The 23061-nt window shown below is 39.8% G+C and overlaps 1 protein-coding gene across 10 annotated transcripts; it reads right to left on the minus strand.

Annotated features, from left to right (window-relative positions):
* Positions 1-346: 346 nt before the first annotated feature.
* On the minus strand, positions 347-22841 carry scube2 (signal peptide, CUB domain, EGF-like 2). 10 transcript variants are annotated; one of them, XM_037095449.1, is made up of 24 exons: positions 22552-22841; positions 21473-21672; positions 20847-20963; positions 20333-20458; positions 19802-19936; positions 18862-18987; positions 18618-18734; positions 17159-17248; positions 15992-16108; positions 15759-15881; positions 15080-15196; positions 14859-14981; positions 14442-14558; positions 12869-12958; positions 12628-12750; positions 11812-11979; positions 11330-11533; positions 6116-6286; positions 3786-3953; positions 2649-2810; positions 2356-2553; positions 1977-2129; positions 1777-1856; positions 347-1485 (listed from the first exon to the last, which is right to left on the minus strand). In XM_037095449.1, exons 2-24 carry the CDS (start codon positions 21558-21560, stop codon positions 1339-1341), a joined length of 3060 nt encoding a protein of 1019 aa, XP_036951344.1. In that variant the 5' UTR covers positions 21561-21672; positions 22552-22841; the 3' UTR covers positions 347-1338. The 10 variants fall into 10 exon arrangements, with proteins under 10 accessions (XP_036951344.1, XP_036951343.1, XP_036951334.1 ...); XM_037095448.1 differs by having other exon boundaries at positions 20847-20966; positions 21353-21672; XM_037095439.1 differs by having other exon boundaries at positions 11330-11536; positions 17159-17263; positions 20847-20966; positions 21353-21672.
* Positions 22842-23061: the final 220 nt, after the last annotated feature.

Raw genomic sequence — 23061 nt, forward strand, 5'->3', positions numbered from 1 at the left:
AGAAATGGCTGTATTATTATACACACCACCCTTACCCATTGAGTGGATGAGTGCCTGTAGAATAAAACGATCGCTACCATATATTCGACACTGTAAACAGCCGGATTACCAAACTATGGTTCCGGGAAACACCAAGAGGATATAAACGCTTGCTAATGAGTATGTATACATTAACTGGTCTAAAAGGGCAGCAATCGCGCGCGGCGTGTGTGTGTGTGTGTGTGTGTGTGTGTGTGTGTGTGTGTGTGTAATATGAGAATATGTGAATGAAACAGTTAAAAAGTTGTTTTGTGTCACAGAAAAGTAAGGGAAAAAAATACTTGGAAAGGAGATATAAAACACAAACTAAGTTTCCTATCTTTATTTACAGCATATTAGATGTACAAAACCATGAAAATATACATACATGTGTCATCTAAGACAGGTGAATAGCTCAGTTCCATTTTACATGACTTTTCATTTATTTTCTGACTTCAGTCTTCCAATTCTCAGAGTCTCTGCAGAGTCAACAGTTTTCTTTGGTTACACACTGTATCCATTCATACTGGTATAATTTTTTGTTGGAGTAACTTTTTGGGAAAATGACAAGGTTTTTCAGAACAGTAGCGCACGATCACACATCAAATACATGATCCATCAGCTATTGCAGCAATGCTGCACTGCCAAAAGCATACGTTGCTGCTACAATACTTAAGCATTTCACCTAAAACTTTTTACATCATATACAAAACATTCTGCAGAATAATTGCTCTTGTGGTGCCACTACTTTAGTTAGTAGTGCTAATGTTTGAAAACATTTGTGCTATATTTGCTTCTGACATTTAGCAGTAATGCTGTCAATTAACCTCTACCTGTGAAAGTAGCCTATGTTAAAACTAGATACACACTCTATATACAGTATCACTGACGATCAGTATATATCTGTTTAGCTACCATATTTGATGCTATGAGCAAATGTCTTGATGTGGTATTTAGAGATACTCAAATACACAGACAGACTTGCATTTTGGATTTGAATACTAAGATGGTGACTTTAAAATCTACAGAGGGTATAAAGTCATTACACGCATCTGTGGCTAAATAAAACATGTTTCCAAATGTCCAAACAAAGTGAAGAGGTCCAGATCCCTGTCTGAGAATGGCTGTGAGGATCAATGCCGATCATTTTCCCATCTTTCTCTTCAGGGTCAGTGTTATCAGCTGTAGTCCTCTCTAGTATCGCTGCAGGTGAAAATAGAAAACTACAGGATATTCTCAAAGGGGTCAGTGGATAAAACAGATACTACAGCCAGATCTAATGTAGGTTTTCATGAATGATCCGCTGTAAACTGGACCATCCTAAGGGCGAAGGAATCTCAGGACTTTGGAGCGCAGGAAGCGGATGAAGGACTTGGGGAACATCTCTCTTGATTCTTGTGCTGTGTAGTTAAAGAAGTTCTGTGGGTGAGCCAGCACATCGAACAATGCCTTCATGAGCTTCTTGTCCTGATGAGGAAACATATTGCATTAATGGAAAGGAGAGCATGAATATCATGATGGGAGCAGCCTGCATTTCCACAATTGTCCAAAAGGGGGCGCTATGTGCAAATTGGATTTAACAAGTGGGGGCTATCCTGGAGTACTAATCTGAACAATCAATGATGGGAACTATATAATTGTAATGCCAGTGGCTCAATTTAGTTTAGGGACTTTCCTTGCTTGACCCTAATCATCTCCTGACATCCGTTCTCAACTGTCTGTTCGCTAAATAAAGATGTAAGTACATACAGTACATACCTTGAGGATTTCCTGGTGATTCTCTGAAGCATATAATCTTCCATCTCTGACTATGTCTTCTATCAGTTCCTGGTAGTCCTCTAAAAAAAAAAAAAGGCCATAAACAGCTCGTTTATACAACAACTCAAACCAAATTAGCATAACACACTAAGGCAGCAGCATCATAGTTACAGCACAAGACTTCACATTCCTCCTCTTACCATCATATGTCACATATGGGACCTGGAAGCCTTTCCCACTGTTTCCCTCATTGGACCTGAACTGTATCCAAAGCCTTTTGGAGCGGGAGGTGAAAGCGATGGGACGTTCGTATGTCTGACACGTCTCGTAGGTCGTCACAGAATTGGAGAGAGCTGTGAAATGAGCATACAGGATAGCATCTATGATTAGCTGTCAACATATATACTCATGATCAGCTGTAATCCCAGTAAAGATGAATGAGATAATGACACGTTATGTTAAGTTAAATACGTGATAAAGCTCATCAAAACCTTTACTCTTACTACTACTGCCTTAACAAAACATCCCACCCTAACATTTTTGCTTAAATGTACAAACACATCCACAGTTATCACTTACAGCTTTTTCTCATTACTAAGTAGTCTCCGCACTCATCCTCAATGGGCAGAAAAATTTCTGGGACAACAATAAGAATCCTGCGTTTGGGTGGTGGGTTGATGGTCCAGGTGCACTCCACATTGGCTGGGTAGTTTCCTGGGTAGTTGGGAGACTCAATGTAACCAGTAAAATCTCCCAGTTCTCCTCCACACTGACGGTCTGTGAAGTGATATGTCAAATATTTATTTTTTTGTTCTGGGTGCATCAAGGTGAAATACCTGGGACTGAATTCCAAATTGGACGGACAAACATACTTTTGCATTGCATGATGTGAGTTGAGCCATCGAAGTCGGTGGTGGTGTTTCCAGGACACGAGATGCAGTAATTCTGCCCAATCTCTCCTTGATACATGCCCGTGGGACAGCGGATGCAGCGGTGTGTGCTGGTGTTGTAGTAATGTCCTGGAGAGCACTGGACTGCAGAGGCCAAGCACAGAGAGAGGATTGTAAATAATGAAATACTCCTAATATTCACCACAGGCTTAGCCATAGAAATGTTACAATGTTGTAAACTGTGTCTGAGGAGACTTTTCGCTCAGGAAAAGTCTGCAGAAATGCAGTCTTACAGAAAGTGGCCATAAAGAGCTCAAAACATCTGCAAAATAGTCCTCATGCAATTTACAATTTAACAGTGGGACAGTCCCAAACCCTTGTGGACTAACTGAAGTCTGTGACTGTGGAGATTGGGATTGGACCCTACAGTGGTATCAGAAAAAAAATGTCCCGACTGGGAAAATTCACGTGATCTCTCATGTCGGAAAATGTTGGTATATAAGTGGTCGAGCTGACATCATATGACGCTCAATATGGGGGATGAAAGCAAACACTGGGTGGATGGTAAGAAACTTTTACCAAAGTCAAGTATTGTCGTTGTATTATTTCCCCAGCCTCAGGTGTCACTCAAATACTGGAAACAGTCCTCAACTTTAATGCTCTGTGAGTGAGTGATAAAATGCAAAACAACTTATTTTCAGCATCCACGTTGCTCCCATTTTCCAACATGATGTACATTAATACACCACAGTCAGAAGAATGACTCCCCAGTCGGACCATCCAAGGAGCTTTTGTATACATCATTAGAATGAGGGAAGACTGAGCTCCTACATGTACAGGCATTACAACAGCTGCAGAGGGCGGCAAAATTCCTGTTAACTTCCAAAAGAGCTGGAGCTAGCCATGGTCTCAGCAACCACATGATACTATTCTGATGTCAAGTGAAAAAATACATTTTTAACTAAAACAAGTACGGATGTTTCACTTTCTCTCAGTCTGACAGGTTTTCAGGAACTTTTTCAGCTCCAAAAACACAAATTCTGATCCCTCCATTCATTTTAAAGCATGAGATACCGAACTAAACTACAGTGGAGTTATTGGAGTTTTTCACGTTCACACCTTTGGTTTCACACTCCTGGAAGGTAAAAGCACCACTGCGCTTAGTAACCAGGTTCCCTCCACAAGGGAAGCAGGAGGTGCGTCCCACTTCTGGCTGGTACATTCCCAGTGGACAGGGCAGGCAGGGGATGAAGCCGTCATGTGAGTACTGACCGGGGGAACACTGACCTGAAATCACACAAGCATTTGACCGAAACAGAGTGTGAACAGCTGGACACAGCAACAGTTTCCTGAACTTTGTCTCTCTTATAAAACTGCACCACCTGGATGAGTTTAATTTCAAGGTACTTTTTGTTATGTTCAATGTGACATATAAAAGGGATTACTCTCCCACTCTATGAAAAGATAAGAGCCTGTTACAAAGCTTAAGCAAATGTTGAAGAAATGACGCCGTGTTTTATCTCACAGTGTTACTCAGAGGTGACGAATACAAACTGGGTGCAGTTGGAGTTTGCTGATAGCTTGTTGTTTAGTCTGACAGAGGAGATGGGATCTGGGATTCAGCCACTAAAGTGACGCCGATAACAGCACAGGAGGAGACAAAAACATGGTGGCTCCCTCAGCTTTTATTTCAAGAGTTCACCTTTTGAATTCAAATACATCTTCAACATCTAAGCTCAGGGTTTTTTGACTTTACACAAAGCAGGACATCTGGAGGGTAGAGATCTTTATCGAGGCACCATCGCTTCCTGTGTGGCTCATATTCACAAAACCGTTATCTACATTTTGTGTCTTTCTGTGCCTCGCTTCTTTTTCTGTGTTTTGTTTATTTGCTCTAGATTTGACTCTTTGGCGTATGCTTTTTCAATGTAAATACTGTTTCCTGAAAGGGCTGCACAATCTAAACTATTGTCATTACAGACAGGGTGAAATAAAAGCTAAAGTTGAAGATTTATTTTTAAATCATCAAACCATTAAAGAAAACCTTTCAATGATTGTCAAAGGGAGAGTTAGACATTTTGGGAAATACACTTAGAGAGGACTGATGCCTCTCTCATGGTAAAGATGAAGCCACGGCCAGCAGCGGCCTAGCTTAGCCTAGCTTAGTTAGCTAAGCTTAGTTTAGCTGACTGGAAACAGGAGAATCACACAATCTGGTCTGTCCTTTATCCAAAAAAAACCACCCGACAGCACCTGATAAACAAATGGCTTTAATTATTTCTTTATTTGATTTATATTTGTAGTGCTCAGAATATGATTATTGATATAACTGTTCAGAGTCCAGTAATGAAAAACTGTGCAGACCACTGATTGATAACAAAGAGCCATCACAACTACTTACAGCTAAGATAGGTGAAAAGTGGATGTGCCCAGTTCTCACATTTGGGGGGCCAGTGACCTTAAATAGTGTGTGTCTGTAAATTACAGGAAGAGGACTGATATCATAATTTGGATTTATTTTACATCAGTATCTTCATTCAAGAGTGACAGTATATGGACTGGGTTACATCAGCTGGTGTTGTTTATACAGATCAGGCCTGGCTCCAGGATGAAAGTGCCTGAGGGAGCTGATAAAAATGGGAGGAGGGGGATTTTATTTTTTTTATAAAAGAGGAAATTATTAATTTAACCACACAACAGCTAAAGGCAGGCTGAAAAACAACAAAGTTTTCATCTTTTAAAATCTTTGTGCCTCTGTATGTACTTTATTCTGTGGAATGTCCTGTTTTGTAACGGGACCCCGAGTTTGTAATTTAGTTTGAATTAATGAATGCTTCAAAAAAAGAACACATTTATGAATCAAGGCACCAACATAAGAGCAAAGCTTAATGATAGCGCTAAATCTTCTCTGAATTTATGAACGATCGTATTTCAAAATCAGCAGGGGGAGTCACATTGACACAACTGTCACTTCTGTCAATAATTTTGTTGTTTTTTTGTTTTTTTCTATAGATACACATAGCTTATATAGATGGGTTAAAATACAACTAAGGATGTTAAGTGTTTGTTATGGCATCCGAAAAGACATGGATAAAGGCAAACCTGTTTATTAAAAAAATCCAAATGCTGGGACATCTTTGTAGCCTCGTCTAAGATGGACGTCACATATTGGAAACGGAGGACCTCAGTTGCATGTCTCCCTCCTTGCTCGTTTTAACAGTTTGTTTCTCTAATGTCAACTATTAAATAAAGGCAAGCTAAACATAGGTTCTTATGAGAATATTCAGTTGGACTACATGCATATTTGTTGTATCTGATAATACTCTGGGTTTGTCTAACACACTGCCTTTTGTGCCCTATTAAAGTTTTTCTTTGTAAACATCATAAAGCCATTTGAGGCATTTGTGTGATTTTAAGTTACAGAAACAATTATGACTTGACAGTCTTACCTCCACACTCTGACATGTTTCGAGCTCCGACCACCTTGGACACGTCCCTTCCTTCAGGTGCAGGACAGACCTCACAAGATGTCTGTCCCTCCTCATCCTGATATGTTCCAGCTGGACACAACACACACCGTCCCTGATCTGCATCATAGTAAGACCCAACACTGCAACTCACTAAAAGACAGATGGGGAACGACACAAATTTAAAATCAAGATTATTAAAGCGAAAACCTCACAAATACATTCACTATACAAAGAGCAAAATGTAACTTGGGTCTACAATGTTTCTTAAAGGAGCTGCCAAACTTGTGAATGTTTGTCACTGTGAGAGCTTATTGTTTGTTTTACTGCTGTGGTGAGTTTGAAAAAAATCATGTTCTGTAGATACTTAAATGTATCTATTATTCTCTCAAAAAGGCCACTGTGATCTGCAATCAAGCTGAAACAAATGTAATTACTCAAGCTGGTGAAATCAATCATTTCCCTCACAGAGACTGAAAACAAACAGCGAAGAGACCCAAAACAGTCTGGTGTGACTGAACATGTAATTTACACTAATTTAGCAGACAGATCAGTGTCAGAGGTCGTGCGTCTACAAACACTAGATGAGATAGACGATGTAAAATGCAGACATGAATCAACAAATATCACAGGATGCCCTGTGGCTAGACATAACCAGACGGTCCTAACCACACCGTAGAGTTACACCACAAATACAGCAGCTGCATGACACAACCATTAAAGTAAAGACCCAGACTTCATCAGCTGCCTCTCAAGTTTAATCAAACACGACCGTGTAGGTACTTGAAACAGATAAACACAATGAAGTGTATCCTTAACACATTAAAGGCAGGAGCCGGGCCGGAACAATTTATCAATCTGTTGACAGATTTGACTGAGCTTTACAGACATGCTAATGAACATTGTAAGTATCGCTGACCTTGATAGAGTTAAACACTCTGCTACAAGCAGCACGGTCTGCTTAAATATGTAACTGCAGTTTAGAAGTAGAAGTGTCTCCTATTCACCTATATTTTATGATAAAGTTGAAGATACTATTTTGGCTTTTATTTGAGGCATCTTCTGAAAATGTTTGACAAGCTATCTGGAGTCTTCTATCTGGCAACCTTTACATGTCTGTGAGATTTCCTCAGACAGATAAAAAAAACACTAGAGTGCGACAGATACTGGATTTTTGGGGCCGGGGCCGATATTAGGGTTAAAAAGAATCATGATGTTGATTCATCAGACGATATTCTGAAAAACACAGAACAAATATATGAACACACATTTTTTGCAATGATCCCTCAAATGCGGTTATCAAAAACTTGTGAAAAATATATATAATTACAGTGTAGCAATAAACAGTAAAAACTCTAAACTTCTACAAAAAATTAACACTCTTCACACTAGCCAATTTATTTTAGATGTTTAAGACAAGTAACCAGAACTACAACTTGTAAGAGACAACTAATCATAAATATTCACAAGATACAGTGATTGTTGTGTGCTTATATCTAAATTGAGAAAATATAAACCAGGTAATATACAGTAAGGCTGTTAAAACTAGAAACATGTTGATAATCCTAAGTTCATTTTCAACACAAAACTACTTTGTTGTGTTTATTAGTAATGTCTATCAGTTTGTTTCTCATTTCATTACTGTTTAATCTGATTCTTACCACTAAACATTGTTAGGCCTAATATCAAAATAAACAGTCTTGCTCATTATTTATGTTACATGTAGTTTTTTGCCCATTTAAATCAAAGAATATAGGGAAGGTCAACTTTTTACTTTGAATGGATTAACATTTTAATAACAAATGTATTGTTAATGTTAATGTTGATGTTAATTGTATGTATTTAAAAGTCATATGGATAAAACATCTCTTTTTCAAGAGAGTCCTGGCCAAGACAGCCAGCAGCACAATTACATGGTTGCAGGCAAAAAAGACACACAACAAATTGCTTTGTCATAAACTATCAAAACATTAATTGGCATCTACAGCCAGATGTCAAAGTCAAAGTCATTTAGAATAAGATTCAGGCAAATTTGTAACTGATCTCAACTTAAGGGACAGTTTGTTGTAGGAGAAAGATACAAGCGGACCAAGAATAGCCTGGTAATCGAGAATATGAAACAAGTTGATTCTACAAGTGGACAAGGCACACCATCCAACACGGGCAAATGTAGCTCTTTTATTGGTAACTGCTAATTGTTGCTAGTTTGATTGATTTGTATTAGTTTTAATAATAACTTAATTTAGATTTATTATCACTATTTCACAAAGTCAGGAGAGTCATGTTTTGGCTGGACTCCAAACGGCCGCTTGCACAGGCAAAATAAAGGTCTTCATGATGCTGTCTTTCACATTAGTTTAGCTACAAGTCAAGACACTCACACACATACTGTAAACAAATGCGTAGGGGTACATATATGTGTTAAACATCCATTATTAGGTTGTTGAAATGCTTTCACAAGCCAACCCTAATTCAGCCAAAATCATTGAGACAAAAGAGCACCTACCCTCTCCACATCTGACACATTATAATTCACACAACACCACTGTGCACCAGGGAGGAACTTTTAACACCACCATAAGCACCCTCACCTCTTTTAAAAGCAAACAGAGAAGCAAATCAAAGAGAGTATTTCCCTCTTATCTCACAAAAGTGCAAAGGCTTGATTAAAGGGGGCCAACACGCCACTTTGCTTTGGTTCCACCCATTCAGACTGATGCCTGTAATTAATTTGGGAATTACTGCGTCTGTCTAGAACTTAAAAACTGAAGCTGATCTCACACAAGAATAAATCAATTAAATCCTAGGCCTTTAGCACAAAATGCTCCTCTGTCAGTCAGTTGTAGCCTTTAAGCAGGCTGTAAGCAGAGAAACCACTATCTCTAAAAGCCAAACACACAAAAGCTTTAACGTAGATCCATTATACGTGGCTCAGCAAATTGTTCGATTTTCCCCCTAAAGAAAGAAAATGTAATTCTCTCAAGAGCAGTTTATTTTTTGAAACCTATTGTTTATTCTGAAAGACCATGAGGAGCCATCATTGCATTGTCCTCTAACAGCTTTTATTTGACAGAGGGAAGCAGTGAGAGAGGAGAGAGAGTGAGGGTGAAAGACAGAAAAAACCTTGAAGCCTTTCAAATGCAAAGAACGCTTCTATAGAGTCCTCGAATTGATGGCCCCAAAGAGGTTTAAAAGACCTTTCACCTCTATTCAAGCCCCCAGTCTTTGCCTACTTGATGACATAGGAAAACACTACGGTATCACAGTGGTAAGGAGCTGAACCCAATAAAAGGGGTCAGGTTTCTGAATCCCCCCATTCTGCTCGGCCCAATCGCTGCTCGCGCCCATCAAGCGGAGGCCCAAACAACTGATGCTAATTGATTCCCATGGTGTGGCTGAAGTCAATTCTCTTTAGCAGTTTAGTGGCTGGGGGTCATGCAAAGTGGCCCCAGCTGGGGGGCAGGGGGGACACAGCACTCAAACTGCCAGCTTGAATCAACAGCACTTCCTAAACATCTTCAATGTTAAAACAAACACGCAAACAACAGTCAAATCGACGTGGACACGCACCATTGACGGTATCACTGCATCATTAAGATTGTTGACGTTGTTGCGCTTGTTTTACTTTTTGGATGAATATGTATTCTGGAAAAGTTCAACATAACAAATAAACACCTGATCGACAAAATACTTATATAATTTATAAACTACATCATCGATACAATTCATTTAAACAAAAATTATGTCCTGGAATATAAATCGATGCAACTACTAACCAAAATGAATCAAAATCAGGGGAGAAATGCTTTTAAGGATTCAGAGAGGTGAAAGCATATTTTCTCCAAATGCTCAGGAGTCTGTGTTGTCATCCCTCTGAGGCAGTGAGAACAAGCCCCAAATGGGGTTTTTCAATGGAGTGGGCAAACTGAAAAGGACTAAACTGCACTCCGAGCTAAGCCAGAGTGGGAGTTGGGGGAGGAGGGGAAAAATATAGCTCCTTTAAAGAGCTGGAGGTTAAGAAGAATGCCTTTCAGCCCTCCGCCTCCCCTCCTCTCCTCTCCCAAATTACATGTCTACACCCCTGCCATGGCCAATAGAGTGCTTAATGTTGACCTGAAAGTGTAGCGGGGGAGTTAAGGAATAAACACGCTTAAGACCTGTTTTACTGAAAGGTAGAAATAATGAGCCCGACCATATTGGGTTTAAATCATGTCAGCACAACTCAACAGCAGAAATGATTATGATGTTACTACAAATATGGTGTTACGAAGAGATATATGTCACATTATCTCAGGATAAATACAGGATAGCTGTGGTTTTCGTCTCTTGTTAAAGTGCAAAGACCCTAAATCGTCCCTATTCTTGAGTGGTTCCGAAGATGGAAAACAAAAACTTTAAACACTCTGGAGGAGCTGTGTGAGGTTAACTAAATATCCAGGTCAAACATCTTTAACATCGCTGGTAAACCTGTGCATACACTGAACAAAAAGCGTAACATTTGACTAAATATTTAGACATCTCAACAGAAGACAGGCCCCTGTTTCCTCTCACTGATATTAAGACAGTGTGCAGCAGGCAGCAAACTTACTGTGAGGCCCAAAATTAGGGGCGCACGCTCCCAACAGCCAGAGAAAACACATGCCAGTCTCCAGCCCTCCAACACTGACAGTGTGCGGTCTTATTTAATGAACATTTTCTCCATCACAGGTTGTATATAAAACCCAACGGGGAGGCAAAAGCTACCAGGAGACCTGCCATGAGCCCTCATGTTACACTCTTATCCTGTGGAGATGCTGGAAGATCTCACAGCTTGGAGGGCCAACAACAGTCTCTCTGTTCTTCCATTCAGCTCACTCTCCCCTCCAACTAGCTCATTACAGCATGTCTGCAAACCAAATATGGCACTCATCTGGCCAACACCTGCTCCAAATCCAATCATTAAACCAGCTTGTCTAAATATATCTTACTGGCATGGACCATTTCAATTGCTTAAAGACGTGACTATGAGTCTACTGTGTGTTTAAGGCCTAGTCAGAGCCACTGCTGCCTTGTGTTAGGTTTAACAAAAGCAGCTGGATATGCGCGGTGGGAGATGAAAACCATCAGTATTTCCAGTAAAGGAGATGCCTGGCATCACCTGACGTTTAGATTAATTTCTGCATTGCATAAAAAGTAAACACACAAAAACAAACTCACCACATTTCCTGCCCATCAGCACCTGTCCTGCCACACAGTGTCCTGGAAGCTCTGCTGGCTGGCCCAGACTCTTGCCGAGCTCGTAGTCAGACCCGGCAAAGTGGAGGTGGAACTGTTCCCGGTTGATGGACTTCCTCAAGGTCCTGATGGTCTTCCTGAGCCTTTTCTCCGAACGTCGGCGCACACAGTTCAGGTCACAGCTCTCTGCTGAGAGAGGCACTTGATACCACAACTGTTTCCACAGCAAAATGTCATTTCCCACGCCTATTGTAATTTCATGCTTGGATGCTCACATGCTTACCTAAACACCACTTCATTCAAGGAAATAAAACAAAAACACCTCAAGAGTCCCAGCATAGAGCCAACGACCATGGCAAAGTCAAAACAGGAGATACTTTAATGTTTTGATGAACAGACAGCAGTGAAAGAAAGATGGAGAGCAGCAAGTGAGGCAGGCAGAGAGGGAGCGCAGAGAGACCAACCTGTTACCTCCTCTAGGTTCACATCCAGCACAAACTCAGCTGTTATCGAGGAGCCGTCCTCCTCGCTGGCCTTCCTGCCGTGGCGGCTGCGTGTCCGCTGTCCGGACGAGGTGCAGCGCAGGCTAACGTAGCTGAACTGGACGTTTTCAGTGAAGAGGAACCTGCTATCTGTGGACATGGGAGACAACCATCCCCCCCAACAACACACAACACAACACACACAATCGCGCAACTGTTAAAGAAAATCATAGACGGAATGAAAAACATTTTTAAAACACTACTTAAACCAATGCAGCTAATTTGATCATTTTTGTCATGTAGACTTAAAAAAGGATGTTATGTCCCGCTGACAATTTCCTTTATTCGAAACAATTATGTGCCCTTTCAGTGACTGTGAGGGATGTTAAAGACCATGCCGAAACCCTCCAGAGAAGCAAAATAATCCTACAATCGGAACCCTGTTTGATTGATGGCTAGGTCAGACCCAACTGAAAGGCATGCTATGGCTAATTACATCCTCCCCTGTCACTGCCAGACAAAGTGCTACGCTGAGACGTTCAAGACACTCCAAACCACATCACTTTCCCCACAAATTTCTTTCACATTTGCCTTTGGTTTTTGGTTTACTTTGAAGCAGCCTTCAGGTCTGCTTTGTCTTCTAAAGGTTGTGGCTTTATTTGCTGGCAGCTCTCTGTAAACCCAAAATGTTCTTTAACCAGCAACATGAAGGAGCTGCAATTTTAATCCTCATCTATCTGTAATCTAAATCTTGTGTTTGGAGGCGGTGTTATGCCTGTTGTGTGGCAACCTCTGTACCTGAGTTTGCTGAGTTTAAGCTCTCCTTCAGTTTCTCCTGACTTCGCTTTAAGTTGCATTTTGCGGTGCCAGACTTAAACGTGGCTGTGGTCTTAATGCGCGGGACACTGGCAATTTCTGGACCTACAGGACAGAAGAACAGAAAATTATCTACCTCTGAAAATAAGAAAAGACTGAGTTGTTCCTCTTTTGTGTGGCAGAGCAGAAAGATAGATGTAAATCTGTGATGTTTTGTACTTGCCTAAGCAATGTGAGCCACTGCTGTTCTTTTGTGCGTCAGCCAGGCAGGGCAGAGGCATTCCACAGGTCACCGTGTAGGAATCCTCCGTCCCTGAAAACACACAAGAGGCCGTGACACACAGACCAACGCAGACAAAAGTCAGGGCCACAAAAGCCAAGTTAGTGAGAGCAAACAGGCAGCATGTAGGAACAAGAAGAGTCGCCCTGCAGATTGTTGCTGACGGCTGTTCACACAACAAGATGTAGAACAACTTGACTTACTGACATATTGCTTTAGCTGTGAGGCATCAAAGGACACCTGACCTGAACTACACCAAGCTGTTTGGGTCTCAACACAATGGTATGCTTGACTGAGGTGTGTCAAATCATGTCAACTGACTGCATCAAACATGTTGTAGAAGTCACAGTTCTTATTATTCACTGTACAAGCAGGAGCATTATTGTTTGCTTTGCTTTGTCAGAGCTCAGTGGAAGTCCTTTCACCCCTTACATTGTTTAAAACAAACATGCGGGCCAAAAATCAAGTATAAAATGGTCACCAGTGGTAAAGTCAACAGCTGACCGGATTAGTCAAGACTCTTTGCAGCCTTCCAGCAGCCACAGCCTCATTGAATGACTGCTGTTAGTTTTTTGTTAGTGTTTTGGTGCAGTTCCATTTTGGTGTGATTGGAGTTTGAAAAACTTTTGGGGCAGCTGACTATCCTCTATTTATTTTGTTTTTCCTAACCTATTCTAGCAGTCAGCATCCAGTGCCACACATCCTCTGAATCAGACAGGATTATTCAAAGTCCAAAAAAAAACTCAACTCAGACAGAACCTCAGAACCTTTTAGATTTCCATGTGAATTTTGTCTGCATTTGACCTTTTCCTAGCAAGTTACAGCCATTCATTATAATATTAATTATGGCATTTTGCAGCAAAAAACAGGTGTAATCCTATATTTCATTTACTGACCATGGAGATGTGTGCAAAAAAGTCAGAGTAAATATAAAAATAATGAACAGATGTTTTGTTGAGGACTGATAAAGTCCTTTAAACAGCTGGAAGGCTTTCAAACTAAAGAGGCCACAAATATTTGCCAAGGAAGGCCAAATTGTTGCTCAGTTAAAGTTAATCTAAATATAGATTTGGACATTTTTGGGGACTTTTTATATGCAGAACCTGTGATAAAACTGACTTAAACCTCTGAATGAGCAGTGTGAACATTGTTATGCTTTTATTCATTTGATGGATAATAAGAACAGGAAAATATGCAGGAGCGACACAGCTGTCAGTGATGTTAGCAAGAACCAAGTTATTTACTAACAATGTGCAGGACAGCTTTGTTTCATGAGAGGAATACAAAAAAAACATGAACACATAAAAAGACGATGAAGCTGCAGATGAAGAGATTTTACAATACAGCACAGGTGTTAATAAAGTTTAACACTCAACATGAGATTAAGGTAAACAAAACTCAAATCCTCTGCCTTATTTCTCTCATGGAAATATAGTTAAAAACAATCACTGAAAAGATTCTTATTATATCAGGTAATTATAGCAGATAAATCCTGTTATATAGACAACCAACTCACCACTGCTGATATGAACTTGGGACTGGCAGGTCAGGAAGCAGCGGTCCCCACCCTCCTGCTTACTACAGTTCAGGGTAGGTTTAGAGGGGGGGGTTGCAGCTGGCAAACCCTCAGCCTCTAGATAGAAACAGCAATAAAACTCCAAGGTAAAATAAGGAACAACCTTTGTTTGTAACAAGGAACATTAGTCACATGAAGATGAGACATAAAACATCCTAAAACATCATTGTCGCATTTTGGATGTTTTACACAAGCACAAGAAAACCAGGTGACAGAGAATTAAAGAGAAAAAAGAGTACAGAATTCAAAGTATCTCCTGTTTTTGTCCCCCAAATTTGAGTCCTAAACGTGGGATGTCACACAATTTCCAAGGACAACGGCACTCAACATGATGAGCCAGATGAGGCATCGCCTTACCAGTACAGTCCTTTTTGTTCCAGTGAAGCTTATAGCCTGGATGGCAAAAGCACTCAAATCCACCCATGGTGTTCTCACAACCATGCTCACAACCGCCATTGTTCACACTGCATTCATTTATATCTGAGATGAAAAGGGGAAGCACATTATTATAAATACAGGGTCCATTTTTTCCAACACATCAGTTATTAAGTTCTCACTGTTGTATGCTTTAGACTCACCTCCACAGTGGGCCAGTCCATACATGGTGTAGCCTTTGTTGCACAGACACTGAAAACCACCAGGGGAGTTCACACATGTGTGATCACATGTCCGCTCAAAAAAACACTCATCTATATCTGAAATCAGAATCAGATGACATAATAGCAGGGCAGTCAGTTGCAAAATCATATGGGAGAGATTTCCCACCATCAGACACATTTGATCCTGAATTTTCCAAATCAGTGAAATGTGACGTGTACAATGTGCTTCATCAGGTTAAATAGTGTTATCTTTAGGGAGTAAAAACAGATTAAAAGAAGGCAGTGTTTCACTGAAACGCTTTAAATGTAACCATATTTGCATCGTAACAGAGTGCATAAAACCATAGACTGCAATCCAAAGGTTAACAAAAGTGTAGGCCTGTCACTGAAAACCAATCCACACAAAACAAAGTGACAGGTCATTTAACACACAATATATAACCAAAAAAACAGCTCAATCCCAAGTCCCGGTTAAGTAATAAATGTTTTCTGATCAGTTAGGTATGAAATACCAGACTTTTTATCTGCAATTTCAATCATGCAACTTCATAGTCACAAAATTAAAAGTCAGGCCTGACCTCACAAGACATCACAAATGTCTGCTAGTGTAGTGTTGACTGTGCAGCATTTGAATGAACAATACAAGATCCGTTCCTACCTTGACAAGAGCGTTCATCTGTCAGCAGCTTGAAGCCTTTTCTGCAGTTACACTCAAAGCTGCCAATGGTGTTCCTGCAGAAGTGCTCGCAGCCGCCGTTGTGATGCTCACACTCGTCAATATCTGTGGAGACAGGTGAGATCACGGCATTTTAACATGATTTTCTATACAATTCCACTGAGATAAATCATTGTTTCAATGAGAAGAGTTTTTTTGTGGACAGACAGTCTGACCTTTGCATGTTTTTCCATCTGGCTGCAGCGTGAAGCCAATAGGGCAGCTGCAGCGCACACCTGTGGATGTGTCCTTACAGGTGCAGTCGCACCCCCCATTGTTCACCGCACAGGTTTCTGAAATTACACAATGTGAATGTATGTGAATGGCCTTCCGCTTTGTGAAAAATGTTGTTATTCCACAATGTGACATATTTTATGAACACTGTGCATTTAAAACACCTGGACTAAAGAAATGATGTAATATTATAAATGTACCGTTTCTTTAATAGAATTTGAAATCCAAACTGTTTTCAACACTTTAGGCCATGAAAATATAGATAGCATAAACAGTGATTGTTACTGTTTTAAACACAGATGAATAGAGCTCTAATGCAGACTTATTCAACAGGCCACCTGTGGGATTTGATCATCGTTGTTAATAGGCAAAGTATCCCAATTTATTAGTTATGTCGGTGGAGGAGCACACAAATACACTTTCATTACACAATTTCAACCCAGGTTGTTTCAGCAGAGGGAATTTACAAGAATCAACTAGATAACAAACTTGTAAGACAAAAAAAAGGTGCTGCTTTTTTTCTGGGGCTTTTTTATATTCAATGTTTCTTTTTCAATCTTAAGACTGCTCCAATAGACTAACCCTAACCCTAACCAAAGTAGAGAAAAAAGTTGTCATAAAAAAGTAGCTGAGTAGGCCAGCTCTAATGCATAGTTTTTATTGTGCACAGCTGAATGTATGAATGTGGAGTACACCCCTACACAGGTTAGGTACATCTAATCTTACAATAATATCATGTATTATTAATAACACAAAACAAGATTTGTACTAGGTAAAGTGCCAAAGATATAATGTTTTACATGTATCGAGTGACCCAAAATCACACAACTGATAAATACTAGCTATACAGGAAAAGATTCACACTCTGCTCTTCCCAAATGGAAGGAAAATGTGAAATGTACCACACTGTCACAAATGCATATCTTCCACGGGGGAAACCGGGGCGAGACAGCGAGTGCCTGGTCATTTCACAGTTTGCTCAAAAGTCAAAGGAATGCATTGGTTTACTAGACATGAGTTCTCTTCCCTGAGTGGTTCCTGGCAGCGCACTGTCAGCTATAACACAAATTCGGGCTGTCAGCCTGTGAACATAGAAGTGAGATTATTACCCATTAACAGTCTTCGTTTCACTCGTTTGTCCACCTCTGTGAAGGATGTGGCATTGTGGTCTGACGACTCGGTGGTGGCTTCATCTCGTTCTGTGACACACAAAACTAATCATCAATAGAGTAAGAACTGACACACACAGTCACTACATTTACAAGCATCGTGACTACAGCTCTGGGTGTTTGTGTTGGTCCCTATCAGTAAGCAAATGCATGTTTACTCTTGAGATATTCAGCTTGTAGTGGCTTGGTGTGAGTCAGATAACACACCAGATCAGCAAAGTGAATCTGAAGACAACATCACAGTGATACGCCTGGACCTCACAGACACTGCTGCTGTTGAAGGGAGAGATATTACTCAATATCTGATCCTTACCCTTCATAACCTTTGTCAGAAAAAATGCACACAGCCCAACAGGAAAACTGACACAGAGATGTTTCCAGTTACTCTGTTTTCTTCTTTTTTTCTTTTCATCAAGATCGCCTTTGTGACAGTAAATAAACAAAGTCCAAGCTGCTCCTGGAATTTGCAGCTGATATGTATTTTTGTTATTTTCTGAACAGAAATTACATTAAAAACAAGATCCATAAAACATAAATAATACCTGTGTCAGCATCATTCTGTTTATACATTCTATATGTAAAAAACAGCCAGCTAACGTTGACGGACAGTTGTGATTTATGTGACTTTAACAATCAGTTTTTACACCCAGTTTTCCCATTTTGTCATCCCTTTAGTATCGTTAAGGTTGTTCATCTTTCAGATCAGCATCTTTCAGAGCATAATGTACATAATCAGCTTGTTTCAACTCTTTGTTTAAGCTACATGATGTCGTAGACATCTGGCTTCAAATCCGGGGATGCCATTTGATATAATACTGTAGAAGAGAAGACTGTAAAAGTAAAAGTAAAAAATAACCTATATACTCATCTAAGAGTATACATCTTGTTGTTTTATTTTTTATAGCTGCATCATTAGAGCCAATTTATGTTACGGACCTCTTGTGCATCAATTTATTAAAATTTACCCAAAATTCAGTGTGATTTGGTATCTTTGAAATTATTTGGATTTCTAGAACAGAGCCACCCAAAGCTGGCACCACCGTTTGATTTGGGCTGACAAATCTTTTCAGCAAAAAAAAAAATCATTAAAAAATATATCATATAATTTGCTGTAAAATGCTCAAGGATCTCTAAGTATTTATGATTTTCCTTAATCTGAGCTTAATCTGTTTAGCTGCACAAAATGAGTTTCAATTAACTGAACTGCTGGTAGGTCAGGATGAGATATGGCTATACCCTCAAAGAGGATTACAGTATTTTTTTAAAGGGCAGTTTTAAAAATGGATGAGTATTAAAATACGACAGAAATGTAGAGAGTATTAGTGCACAACATACAAACGTTTGAGTGCACCATCGTGACATGTCAAGCAACAGCTCAGTCTACAAACAGTGTGCTTACCTACACACGACCGCTTGTCAGGTTGCAGCATGTACCTGACGTGACACCTGCATATGGGGCCGTTCTCTGTGTCCTCACAGGTGTGCTGGCAGCCTCCGTTGCCGTGGTTACAAGTTACTACAGGGTCAACAACATGCAACCATGAGACATTAAATCAGAGCAATGTTTAAAGCCAGCTGTGTGTGTGTGTGACTCTTAGGTAGGCGTGTAGTGTGAAGTCAGCTTCATGCTGTTGAGCACGTACAGATGCAGCCTCTCTGGTTCCTGGCCAGCTCGAACCCTGGACGACACTCACAGGCCACACCCCCTTTGGGTGTCTCTTTGCAGATGTGGGCGCAGCCGTGCTCCTTATTCATACAGTTGAGGCCCTCTGGGATAGAAAGAGGGCGAGAGGTACACAATGAAACTCTCCTACAGTGACTGACCGGCTACACACAAAGGCACACATACTAAGAGATTAGTCTGGCATCCTCAAAGACACTGATTGTTCTCACGCCTTACACAATCCAAAAGCATCGACCGCTATTTTATCTTAAGCACCTCCAGAGAGGAATAGAAAGTTGATTAAAAGTTCATTTCCTGTAAAAAAGAAACTCTGCTAGTATCTACAACACACTAAATAATACTCTCTAGCTGAAAAATTTGATGAGTTGAAGCACCATTTATATAGATGGTCACAGCTGAGTAGACAGGTCCACAGGATTTAAAAGGATTGTCAAGAACCGATGGAGTGGAAAGCACTTGCATTTAAGTTGACTTCAGTCAAGAAGACGAAACAAAGGCATAGACTAATCTGTGACATAGACCACGTAGACCTGAGTATTGCAGTTATTAACTCATTTTGTTCTAAGGGACATAGAGATCCTTTTCCCACAGCATGTTGCTGCTGCAGATAAAAGCTCAGTGATGGGAGCCAGCTTGAACCTGCCATCCCTTATTGTGCCGTCAATCCTAGATTTGTATGTGAATATTAGAACATGTTATACTTAATTCTCTGTTTTACACAGCTTAATGCAATTAGCAGACACAAGCATTCGCAAACACAAATGCATAAGACAAACTGATAAACTGCTTTATAAATTGCACTTCCTCTAGACATTTTAAATAACATTTAAATTTGAATATCAGGTGAAGACACTGGCATGGATGCTGTTTACAGAAAAGTGTGCATGTTGTACACTCACCCACAGAGCGGTGGATGCATGTGTGCTGGTTGTCACTGAGGAAGAAGCCCTCTTTGCAGCGGCACTCGTAGCTGCCCATGGTATTGACACAAGTGTGTTGGCACCCACCATTGTTGAACTTGCATTCATCCACATCTACAGGACAGTGGATTAATTGCATTGATTACCAGTGTACTGAACTCTGGAAAAACTATGTTTTATATTCACAAATTAAAGTTTAACCTATTTAAATCAAATACAGCTGTATTCTGCAGTGTTTATAAACACTGTACATGAAAATAAAGCTTTTTTCAAATCAAATTTCAGACATAAATATTTATAAATCTTTCAAATACTGCATGAACAAAACCAAAACTGTTTGTATGAGGCTTCATTTGAAAAGTTAGGGTTCAAGAAAAGACATCTAAGTGAGTGTGAGAAACTTCACATGCAGCCCACACAAATATGAAATCTTCATAATCAGAGCCAATGATTCAAGCTCTCCGTCTATCATAAAAGCTTATTTACTGAGAGGTCTAAAGCTGAGCTTACCTAGACAGTTGTGTCCATCATGTGCCAAATTGAATCCATCATAACAAGTGCAGCGGTAGTTGCCTGGTATATTGTTGCACTCATGTACACAGCCACCATTATACTCCAAGTCGCATTCATCAATGTCTGTGAAGTAACACCACATATATGAAAGTTCAACTACTCATCAGAAAGTTACAATGTAAAATGTTATTCTTTAGCAATAAGAAAAAGAAATGGGATGCATTAGGAGGATATATAGCTTATAAATTAATTTTTATTTATTACTATTTTTTAATGGAGGAATAAGATTTAAAAGAGAAAATTATAGGAATTTAGAAAAGATGCCACACTCGATAAAAGAAATGTATCATGTGGTAATTACAAACTGTTATTTGGTTTAACAGACAACCTTTTCAAAATATGAGGCTAAATATACAAACGCTGTGCTCATACTTTGACAATGTCGTGGTTTTGGTGAGCAGATATGAATGTGAAACAAACAAACAGCAGCAACAAAAAGGAGACATATTACCTTCACAGTGTTTTCCATCTCCTTTAAAGCCTGCTTTACACGTGCACTTGTATGAGCCTTGGGTAGTCTGACAAATAGCATCAATGTGACAGCCATCACTTCCCTCTGCACATGGATCTGCTGAAATCCATATGGGTCTTATATGTCATGATTACCAAAACACATTCCCATAGTTTAATGATTCAAATAGTACGACATTTAACATATATGCAAGTGTCATGTCTTGTAAGAATGTACTACAGATGGTGAGCAAAAGAACTCAGATTTAAGTAACACAGTAAAAATTAAAACAGTTATAAAAAAACAAAAACAAAAACAAAAAAAACTTCCATACAAATTATAGCCTGCAGCAGATAATTTTAAAGACCCCGTGAAAACTAACCTGGAATTAATAAGTTAAAAAACAAAACTTGTTTTAAAAATTAAGGACCACATGATTTCCCCACATAAACAGTTATTTGTATAAAGCTGCACATATATAAACTAAGAGAAAAAGTGAAAATCACCACTCGGGAAACGACAAGAGCGCACTCCTGAAAGCGTGCGTAAAAGTAGCACTCTCCACGACTGGAAAACACAACACACACACACACACACACATGCACACACACTCAGTACAGTCCCACCTCGAATCTCTGGAAGCGCTGTGTTTTGGCGACTGTTTAACAAGAGCAAAAACAAACAAAAGTCCCTTGCAGCCCAAACAGCTCCCATGGTGATATGATCCAAGTTTAGAGGTCTTCTCAAAAGGACGCGTACGCACTGAAGTCGTGACCGAGCGTCCGCCTCATTTTCATTCTAGCCTGTCAATCTGCTTCACAAGGGGCTTTTGAAAAGAGAAAGGAGTGAGTAAGTGAGTGAGTGAGTGAGTGTGTGTGTGTGTGTGTGTGTGTGTGTGTGTGTGTGTGTGTGTGTGTGTGTGTGTGTGTGTTTCCGCGAGCTAGAATGAAAGCGTGCGTGCGCGTACACATTAGAGTGGAAAAAAGGCTTTTGAAGAGGGGCGTCAAGTCGGTCAGATAGCCAGTGAACAACCGGAAGTGGGGAGACTTTGCGTAAAACATCACAACTTAATCGCATTGAAGAGGGTTTTATTTTGAAAGCTTCGGTCGGATTTCCTTTTGTGAACCTGACATAACTGAGTTATTTTAAAGACTCAGCTCTGTAAACATGGCCTTTGGTGTATGTATTAAAGTCTTCTATGGCAAACACCAGTGAAGAAAAGTCCAAACACAAATAACACGCCACATATCATGCCGTTAATGGCGTCTGGTTAGCTCATAGCTAACTTCTAGCTAACTAGCTAGTCCGAGGAGCGTAATTACCGTTAGCCAAACAACGTGGTTGCTAGGCAACACACGTTTATCGGTTCTATAACGGCTTCGAAAACGAAAAATCTTTTTGTTTTGTTTATTTTGTCAGTCATATAACATAACACTGTGAGGAGAAATGCCGAATTTAGCTGTGAACACATATACAACGAAAAACAACGTTACACAATGAAGAACGCCGTATTTCCCTCCTAAATAGTTAGGTTTTCTTGCCTTCAAAATTCCCAGTATATACAAGCGGTGACAGATAACGTTACCTTCCCAAGTTACATCCAAAGCAGTCAAAAGTCTTCAACATGACTAATTTCTGTCCTACCTTAGTGTTTCCATGCATATTACTGGTGCGTTTATATAAATAAAAGAAACAGGTTTCATACCTGAACCACCTAACATGAAGATAATTCTGAGGTTCTTCCTTCTCTATTTAAAAAGCTGCTATCAAAATGGCACCTGCGATTGTCCAATTTGGTTTTAACTATGAAGAGAAACTGTTTTAACTCACATTTTTTGTTTTAATATATAACTTCTACCATTTAAGATGGAGATTTGGGGAGGGGGGGGACATGTATGCTTACAGCTCAATACTTTTTTTTTTTAAGATATGATAAAAACTTACACTTGCACAGTAGCAATAAACAAATAGTCACCACCCATAAATAAATTCAGTATAACAGCAAACAAAAGACTCATGTGATGTCAGCCACACCAGTGTCTCAAATATTCATTCCTTGTATGTAGCTCGTGTACACCACCTACAGGCTCCAACAAATATCACAAGCACACTTTTCTTTCAATTCTTTTATTACAATACAGATTTAATTTGTGGTACAGTATACAAAAAAGCATTAAAAACATCTACATTGCATGTTCAAAGGAAGTGCACAAAA

This window comes from Acanthopagrus latus, chromosome 4, assembly GCF_904848185.1.
Source record: "Acanthopagrus latus isolate v.2019 chromosome 4, fAcaLat1.1, whole genome shotgun sequence".
NCBI classification, from domain to species: Eukaryota; Metazoa; Chordata; class Actinopteri; order Spariformes; family Sparidae; genus Acanthopagrus; species Acanthopagrus latus.

Coding starts and splice junctions, on each gene's coding strand:
- scube2 (XM_037095439.1), bottom strand. CDS start 21,560: ATGGGAGCTGTTTGGGCTGCAAGGGACTTTTGTTTGTTTTTGCTCTTG. Junction 12,959..14,441: donor CCAAGTTCATATCAGCAGTG/GTGAGTTGGTTG, acceptor GTGTGTTTTCAG/GGACGGAGGATTCCTACACG. Junction 12,751..12,868: donor CAGTGGCTCACATTGCTTAG/GCAAGTACAAAA, acceptor TCTGTCCTGTAG/GTCCAGAAATTGCCAGTGTC.